The sequence below is a fragment of the Sinohyriopsis cumingii genome, chromosome 3 (assembly GCF_028554795.1).
Source record: "Sinohyriopsis cumingii isolate HCF-2022 chromosome 3, ASM2855479v2, whole genome shotgun sequence".
Classification (NCBI taxonomy): Eukaryota; Metazoa; Mollusca; class Bivalvia; order Unionida; family Unionidae; genus Sinohyriopsis; species Sinohyriopsis cumingii.
This window is the reverse complement of record NC_142963.1, coordinates 115,453,355-115,463,181: the sequence shown is the minus strand read 5'-3', so window position 1 is coordinate 115,463,181 and position 9,827 is coordinate 115,453,355. Positions and strand designations below refer to the sequence as shown.

Sequence of the window (9,827 nt, the reverse complement as noted above, 5' to 3'; positions counted from 1 at the left end):
GAGTATGACGCCAACATAGTTATTAAACGACTACAATTACAAGTAATATACTGATGTTGTTATTATTATTATTATTATTATTATTATTATTATAGAATTCTGGGGAATATTGTTCAATAAAAAATACCATTTTCATTTTCTTACATCACCTTGTCTATGTGATGCTATGGACCTTGCAATATACTGATTTCTAATGCAAGCCTCGACACAATAAAAAAGAGAAATCGGTATAATCTACTTCTTTAATTATGCAAATATCTTCATGGTTTTAATTTAACCTGACACTGCACGTCTGCAAACAAAATAATTTTTTCCAATTTGTATTTTGTTGTAAGCTTCGTAGTATTTATTGGTGTTTGTTGCCGAACAAGGATCATGTTGGATCAGGTTGTCTTCTGCAAAGTGCATCGCCAGAGGCTTTCTTAGCATTTTGGTATTCAGCGGTATTTTTGAATTTAGCAGCTTTCCATGCTGCTTTATCCTGCACGTCATCTAGTGTCTTGTACTTGTAGTGACTACCGTATTTTTGGTACACAACAGAGCTTACAGTATTAGGGTACAGAGGGGAAGCTACGCGATTAACCACTGAGTATGCAACAGCAAGTTGTCCCTGGGCTGGCTCGCCTCTCGCATCGCCAAATACAATTCGAGCCACAAGTTCGATGTTTGCATCCGTGCTGCAAAAAAATAAAAATCAACATTCAGAAGGCTGCAATACCATTAATGCACTTTCACATCACTGCCATTCTGAATAATACAAACATATTGTATAGGCAAATATTCCAGTGTATCGGAGTAATTAACTATCGCAGCTTATCAACAAAATCCCAACACAGGCCAATACCCAGCCAATACTTTCGCTGGCAAAGGTTTGAGACATTGTGTGATTTACAGTGGCACTGGCAGCTTGTCGAACATTTAGGCCTAATGTTCATCAACATTCGACTGCCACTGTATGTCATATACAAATTCTCGTCGTCATGGCTGAACAGTTTAAAAATAGTTTTGATGAAATTTTCAGTATGCACTAAAACTGAACACTAATTCATATAAGTGTCAACATAAAATACTCTTATTTTATATAATGTGCTATGATAACGAATTGGCGTGGTTATCTGTGCTCCTTCGACAGGTTAATTAGGGTTGTTGTTGTTGTTAAGTTTAATTATAGTGGCGTGCGCACAATTGCGCATGTGCCACTTTTTTCTGACTGCACCGCAGCCTGCTAGTTGTTCCTGGGGAAGGGAATGGTGCCACCTCCCCCAGGCTTTTATGAATTCAATGAACCCTGATAGTTTGGTCTCAATCTGTGGGTCCATAAAGGTCCCTTACAGTTGAATGGTTGGCTGTCATTAGTGGGAAGGAGAGCTCGGGAACGGTCCTGTTTGCTTTACATAGCTGGTTTCTTGTTGCATTTGCCTGGTGTTTCTTGCGATTTTTTGTTCGATTGTTTTTTCTTCTTCAAAATGTTTTAAAAGGGTGGGGGGTGGATGTTCTATGCTGTTTATAGAGGTTCTTAGTAGAAATCATGTATGAAGAGAGATTTTCAAGGTTATTATGGTATTACTAGTCGAGGTGTTTAGGGTGTGCTTCCTACGTTATGTTATTTATAAGTTTTTAGATATTGCCTCTTTAAGTTATTTATTAATTAATGTTTTTAGAGATTGAATGTTATTTATACATTATTTAGCAAGAGACCGGAGTCCTAGCCAATTACACGGTTCGTTAAGGACATCTAGGACATCCGATTTTGTGGTTTCCTTAGTTTTTTATAGATGCTTTGTAAGTGAATTATTTAGTAATACTTTTATAAAATTGAATGCTATGTTAATGGTTTTTATGTGGTGGCTTCTAAATTTATTTAGCTAGTTATTGGGTCTTTTGGTTTTGTGGGGATAGTAATTATATTTTGTTCCTAAGTCCTGCTGAGTCTATGAATTGATTTATATTTTTATATGCTGATTGTTTATTTTTTTATTAGAGTCCATAAGTAACTCTGGGTTTGTGTGTGGTGATCCAATCTCTTTTTGATTTTTGATAAATATTTTCCGAGCGGGTTGATATTTTGGGCATATGTTGAATACGTGGTGTAGATCTTCGGTGGTGTGGCAGTTAAAGCAGTTAATGGTTGCTGGTTTGGGTACTATAAACCTTCCAAAACTGCTTGCTAGTTTAGTTTTTCCAGTTATTATCCTGTTTATGGTTTTCTGTTCTAAATAGTTACCCTTAGGTAGCTGTATTTTCCTATCTACGTTTTTGGGGGTTTCATGGTGCTTTTTACTTTTTGTAGAGGAGTTCCAAAAATCTTGCCATGTTTGGTCTATATATGTTTGTGCGAAGCTTATTGCTTCTGTAGAGCTTTAGTTAAGCTTGATAGAGTTTTGATCTCCTAGTTTGGTTTTTGCAACTTTGTCTGCTGTTTCGTTGCCAGAGATTCCAATGTGCGACGGTATCCACATGAGCTCCACTAATTGATGTGCTGTGGTGATATCGTCGATTAATTGGCACGCTCTGTCCCGGAAATGTTCCCTAGAGTGTGTATTGCGATTTTGGATCGATTTCATAACGCTTAGGGAATCGCTTACAATGACTGCTTTAGGTATTTGGTTGTCTTTCATCCATTCTAGTGATTCAAGTATAGCCCAGAATTCAGTGGAGTAAATGGAGCAATAGTCAGGTAATCTGGATTTGTATTTTGAATTCAGGGATGACTATTGCTGCTGTAGTTCTTGGTAGGTTGTTTGTTTTTGATCCATCGGTATATATTTTAACATAGTCCAGGTATTTTTGGTTGATTTCGTTTACGAGTACAGGTTTTAGTAAGTTTTCTTGTCCTTCTTTATTGCCTAATTTGGTAGCTTCAATGTTAATCCTTGGTGGTTTTTGTAACTACGGTGATTTGTTCTGGTCTGTATTGTTTGTTACCTGTTTTTTTAGTAGAGGTATCTTTTCTCTTAGTTCAAGGATTACTTTGCCACTTGGTGTGGTGGGTATGATTTTGGGTTTGAAGACAACTTTACACTTGTTTATAGCTATTTTGGTGGGATGGTTGTCTGGGTGGGTATCTAATCGAATGGAGTATCGGAGGAGTAGTTCTTGCCTACATAATTTTATGGGTAGTTCTCCTGTTAGTGTTTGTAGTTCTTCTAATGATGTTGAGGGGAGTGTTCCTGTGCATAATAGTAAGGCTTTTCTCTGGATAGTGTCAAGTTTTTGTAGTACAGGCTGCTTAGCCGAGTTATATGCTTGGCAACCGTAATCCAGTTTTGATCTAATTAGGCTTTTATATATCGTGAGGAGGGTTTCCTGGTTGGATCCCCAGTCAGTCCCTGTGATGTTCCTGAGTAAATTGAGATCTTTGTTACAATTCTGGGTGAGTTGTTCAATGTGCTGTTTCCATGTGAGGTGGTTGTCAAAGAACATTCCTAGGAGTTTTACTACTGTTACGTATTTGATTAATTGATTTTATATAGAGAAGTTTGGATAGACTAGGTTGTTATTTCGTTTGGGGGTGAATATGATTGCCACAGTTTTTTCACGAGATATTTTGAAACCCCATTTGTCCGCCCATCTTCCTATATTGTCTAGGCTCTGCTGGATTTCTTTAACTACTGTGTTATTGGCAGGATTTCCATTCCTCCATATGCCACTATCATCTGCAAATTGTGACAAGTTTATTTTTGCGGAGGCTGCATTGAGGTCAAGGTCGTTTACCATTAGGTTAAATAGTAAGGGACTTATTACACTGCCTTGCGGTGTTCCATTTTCAAGTGAAAATTTTTCCGAATGGGTGTTGCCTATTCTTGTGGTAATTTTCCGGCCTGTGAGGAAATCGCCAATCCAGTTGAATAAGCGTCCAGTTATTCCAAATTGGTTTAATTTGGCCATTAGTCCACTGATCCATACTAGGTCGAACGCTTTTTCTAGGTCTAAGAAAAACCGCTATGAGGTTGCGATCGGTTTTCCTATGTGCGTTAAAAGCGTGTTTGATGTCTGTTTCCAATCTGAGAAGTTGGTCAGTGGTGGACTGTTTGTTCCGAAAGCCACATTGATTTATGGAGAGTAGGTTATTGGTTTCTAGGTGGTGTTTTAACCTATTTGCGATTATTGTCTCCATTATTTTGCAAATATTGTTTGTAAGGGAGATGGGTCGGTACGAATTTATGTTGTTGGGATCTTTACCTAGCTTGGGAATTGGTATTACTATGGCCTTTTTCCATTTGGTGGGTAGTTGGTCTTTATCCCATATCCAATTAAAGAGTTTGATTATGGTTATTGTTATATTGATAGGTAGTTTTTTGTAGATAATGTAACCTAACTGATCCTTACCAGGGGATGTCTCGTTTTTGGATCGTAGGGCTATCTTCCATTCATGTACTGTGATGTCGCTATTTAGGTGGGATTCTTTTGTTCCTTGGTCTTGAAACATTTGAGGTTGGGTTCCCTCCATTAGTTTTTTGTGTTCTTGAAAGTTTCTGGTGTGATTATTGTTGCTACTCATGTTCGAAAAATGCTTCGCTAGGAGGTCTGCCTTATCTTTATTTGTTATGACATTTTTAATTTTTGGGGCTGAGGTAGTTGCTTTCCCTTTTATGGCTTTTATCTTGTCCCATATTTGTTTTGAGTTTGATTTTAGACTCAGTTTAGAGCAAAAGGTTTTCCATAGATTAATTTTAGCAGTTTTTATAGTTTGTTTTAGTTCTTTTTCTTTATCTTTATATTGCTGGAAGTAGATAGAATTTTTGGTGCGTTTATATTTATTTAAGGCCCTTTTCTGTCTTTATGTGCTCTAGTGCACTGTTTAGTCCACCATGGTACAGGGTTTTTATTTTGGATATTAGTTGTCTTTGGGATGCATCGGTTAGCTGCTTCTATAATTGTGTATGTTATCATAATACATGTCAATACTTGGGCTTTCTAAGTTTTCTGGATTTACTCTAGCTAGTAATAATTGGAATTGGTCCCAGTCTGCCTGTTGGTATCTGCATTTAGGTGGGGTTTCGTTTGGAATGTGTTGAGTTTTTGTTTGAATATTGATTGTGATGGTTAATTAGGGGGTAAACCGAAACGTTGATGATTGTGCAGAGTGGGATACAAAACGTTATTTGTGAAAACCTTGTGAAAGCGATCGCAAAGATTTGGATTGGTGCTTCGTAGATGTGCTTAATAGCCTTTGAAATTATGCCCATCGCAAAGGTTAATGAAGTGGATAATTTCTTTAACATATCACCTGAATAATGGTTTATCCTGAATAATAATAATAATAATAATAATAATAATAAAATTATTATTATTATTATTATTATTATTTAATATGATGATCGAGTTTTGTTTTACTGAGGCGAAGCACTAGGGCTGGTTAATCGGACCCCAAATCTTTATCGATTATCTGTTGAGATATATCAAGAAATAATCGAATTTCTATCATTTAATAATCGAATATTAATCGTTTCCGACGAGTTACATAAACGGATTACAAGGAGCAGAAAAGGATTTGCATTGATAATGCATACTCCAACCAACGATGCTCTAGATAAGCCTTCAATGACATTCCAGGAACTTGATGACATTCCAGGAATTTCGATGACTTTCCAGGAAATCCTTCAATGACATTCCAGAAAACTGGCTTCATAAAAACTCATAGCAATAGCTATTTAAAAAAATATTAATTTTCAATCACACGTCATATTATTACACTGCAAGGGAGATAAATACGCCTAGATGCACATTATTTTCATCTAAGGTAGACTCGAACATAATTTTCAGCCTCACAAAAGCTTCATTCATATTTTTTTCTTCCTGAAATGGACTCAAACAGTGCACTTTGTTGTAATACGTTTGAACGTATATTAGACAATGTGTATATAGCTGAGGTCTGCAGCATGTCAACGCAGGGTGAATGGCATGCTCTGCTTCCGCTTGTCCATTACTGTTGTCACTTCATGTCAGGATCCGTGGATGAGACTGAGCAATTCTAGTTCTTATTTCAACGCGAGAGGATGGTTTTCATGGCCGTAAAATGTCTTAAAAAGCATCGTTTACGTACGTTTTGTAACCATAATGACTAACAGATTACTCAGGTAATGGTATCAATACCGTATAAGTCACATTACTTGGGATTAAATTAATCATGTTTTGCTATTAAGTTTGCATTAATTGGAGATAAATACTTTTTATTTTACCTAAACTTAAAAGGACCTTATCGACAATTTTAAAGTTGTATACGGCTGAGTACACAGCCATAATCTTGATTCAATTAAAACAATAACTCTTCCATGCTATGTATATTATAGACCAAACGGATTCGATTGGAGATGTCTACAATGACACGTCATAACATATAAAGATTGATAATACTTGACGTGTTGTTGTCTTCCTGGTTGAAACTTAGAACAGTGTTATTAATCATATTTTACTTCGAACTTTCATGAGAGACCACCTGTCTTTAGACCATGATCCTATGTATATTATGCATATTTGGATCATTGCCAAGCATCTCATGCATTTGATTACAATATAGTATCGTATCAGCTAAAACATTTCATGTGTTTTGACTCTTTTTCAACCGTTCGTATTCTCTCTTTTCTTCATTCACCTTATCCATTTTTGTCATTGCTATGAGCGTCTACGAGACGGGATTGTCATAAGCTTCAGGTGGAATTACTTTTCTGCAGACGGCGAAACATCATTAAACCTGCCCCTTTACAACCTGGAATCCTCTGCAGATTGGTCAATATTTTATTACCAATAAAACCGTTCTTATGATAATCGAAATCTGTAAACGTGCTACTTTTACTGAACTACCAAATGCTTATGTTCTAACAGTGACAAATATAGGCAAACCTTCCTGTATTTTATTTTCATCCATAGTTCATATGTATTAGGACCTTTTCGGCCCATTAAACGTTGCTGTATTGCGTCTAAGGGAGTAGGAATGACTGAAGAGCCCTGAGTAATTCGTATTTAGGAGTATTTTTGTCGACATCAAACTCTATGAGCAATTCACAGTTGATTTCCAGAGGTGTTAACAGACACACACGCACACACGGTCACACACACTTTGACACAAGCAATATTCAAGTTCATTTCACTGCGCAAATGGATGAGGTCGAACTGCACTTTCAAACGGACAGCTACCTTTACACATTAACTTAGAAAACTAGCGAACGCAATGCTAGTGTTTATAAGTGTTTTAAATATTAACGGTTGAAATATCAAAAATCAATATCCGGACTGGTATTAAATTGATTTTAAGAAAAAACAATCAGATCCACGAATAAACGTTTTTCAAAGGTAAACAGCAAGTAAGATAAAGAAGAAAATATTGAATCTTGGAAAGATATGACTACTTAAAACTTGTTGCTTGATATCGGCAATATATCTTATAAAACTGTGCTTCTATCCCCGACAGAACAAAAGTTTTTAATTCGCTATATTACTGAACAGATTGTGACGCCACCAGGTGGTACACAGTAAAACGTAATTGTATATGTTTATAGACAGATAGGAGATTTAACATTAACATTTGATAGCGTGTTCGCCAGGGCAAAACCCATGCATATAGACATCTTTTGTTCAGTGAGTATATAAGAACTATATCATAACTTTGTTTTTACTGTACCGCTAACAACTTTGAAGGAAGGTATGCCTTACCATAAAGTTTCGGCCTTAGCACCAACGAGGAAAACCAACAGGAAAAATACAGGCACTGGCGACATCTTTGAAAGCAGGATGTGATCCGCTCGCTTCAAAATTTATTGTAATATCTATCTACGAACGTGGCCAATTTATATCTTGGAATGTAGACTTTGACGTCAAACCTTCCCGAGTCATGTGAGCTGCCTTCGTTTCTATTGGTGGACTATCAATACTGAACATTAAACAATCCATACCTACCAGCTCTTTAACCTATCGTAAACTTCATTTTCACTACAGTAAGTATCACCGTCTACAACACGGCTTGTTTTCTATATAAATAAACGATGACTTGGTTTTATGCTTCACAATTTAATTTGAATGTCACACAATAGGTACAGAAAGAAATACTTATAAGGTACCAGAAAGCTGCGTGGTGAATCTTGCTAAAACTAAGACAACTATGTACCGATTAATACACATTGATAGGTACAAATTAAATTTGCTCTGTTGAGACGTTAACAACTTTAAGTACAAATTATTGTCAGTCTAGGACATTGTTTAGATAAGAAACCAAAGAAAGAAGAAAAACACTTTGGAATATCAACGTTTTCATCTGATGAAATATACTACATTGCAAACTGTCAGGGTAAATTTGTCTTGAAAATCAAATGGACACAAAAGTGACCATTAGAAGTTCTTATCATCTGATTGGATTGCAGGTAGTTGTGTTTTCCGAGAGGAAAACTGATGTAGTGCTTGCTATTCGTGATCATGATCTTTTCCTTTTTATAGTATCTTTATTTAAATGATAAATTGACTAAACGTTCTTTAAAGTTAGTTTTCAGTTACACAAGAAGAACTCTTCGAAAGAAGGCTTCACAATAGGGTGGTTCTTAGTTAAGTATCACCAAAGAAATTACTAGATATGTACCAGTCAGAGTTTCTGTATCAAAGTTCCTTTTTACCTCCTTCTGAATTCATAATTCTGCATAATTATATATTCTTGGAATCGAAATGGAACAATCGTCTTCCTCTGGAATCAATAATATCTGAACACCAGTTAAATCGCAATCTTTCATCCTGGAAGGAAGGAACATACCAAGGATCGAGAAAAGGAAAGATAGGGTAAGAAAAACATGGACAAAGAACACACAAATAAATCATAAAATATTTCACTTCCACAGAGAAAACATAAAGATGGCATAATACAAGCATTACAACTGCACCTTATTATAGGCAGGTATCAAGACAAACATTAGATATTCAATCCATATCACGGAAAACTATATATATATATATATATATATATATATATATATATATATATATATATATATATATATATATATATATATATATATATATATATATATATATGTCTGTGTGTGTGTGTGTGTGTGTTGACTGTTACTGATAATAAAATTATTAGTAAATATGTTTACTTTTTCCGGGTTTTTTCCCATTGAAGAAGTCAGGCTGGTGGTATCTTAGGAGAATTAAATTGATTCCCAATGTATGGGTTAAATCATGTGTGTTCTTTTACGATGCTGGAAATTAGCAATTAGTCACGTTGGAGTAGTTTTGATATACGTGTCTTTTCGTTTGTATATGATTGCCTCAGACTGGGCTGGACTTTTTTGTTCTTATTTCTTGTATTCTTGTTGTAACATCCAGTCTACAGGCGTATATTATGTTGTATTCAGAAATTATTTTAGAGGAAAAACATTTGTTTCTATTATTCATTGGAAATAGAAAGTTCTCACTGGACTATAATATAATTTTGGAACTATGGTAATTTAATTATTCAAAGTAGTCCTGGACAAAGCTATTTTAACATGTCAGGACTGTTGGCGGACAATTACATTTCCGGATCTCAAATTTATATGGAACGTTTCATTCTTGTGGACTTTGATAGAAGATTTTCAGGCTTATTTTCCATTCAATTCATAATACTATGCATTCTTGTTAAGGTTTCATTTTACAACATTGATAATTAAATAGTTTAAGTTTCACGAATCGTGTTGGTTTTGCTTCTTTCAGTTACTTTTATGTCCACACAGTCGCAATCAAGATTGGGGACGTATCTGGGATGCGAAGTTTAGAACTATTTCAAAGATATTACAATTATTTGGAAATATAAATTGATTTTATTTCCGACATTTTTATTCCTGGTCTTTTGATTTAAATAG

General features: G+C 35.4%; 1 protein-coding gene across 1 annotated transcript; it reads right to left on the bottom strand.

Moving 5' to 3' along the window:
- Positions 1 to 228: 228 nt before the first annotated feature.
- LOC149803640 (uncharacterized) lies at positions 229 to 7,826 on the bottom strand. Its single transcript, XM_089951435.1, has 2 exons — positions 7,654 to 7,826; positions 229 to 677 (listed from the first exon to the last, which is right to left on the bottom strand). The coding sequence occupies exons 1-2, from the start codon at positions 7,716 to 7,718 to the stop codon at positions 374 to 376; spliced, it is 369 nt and encodes a 122-aa protein (XP_089807561.1). The 5' UTR covers positions 7,719 to 7,826; the 3' UTR covers positions 229 to 373.
- Positions 7,827 to 9,827: the final 2,001 nt, after the last annotated feature.

Excerpts from the sequence above, each read along its gene's own strand:
- LOC149803640 (XM_089951435.1), bottom strand. The coding sequence starts at position 7,718 with ATGTCGCCAGTGCCTGTATTTTTCCTGTTGGTTTTCCTCGTTGGTGCT. Across the intron at positions 678-7,653 it reads GCTAAGGCCGAAACTTTATG|CACGGATGCAAACATCGAAC; the intron begins GTAAGGCATACC and ends ATTTTTTTGCAG.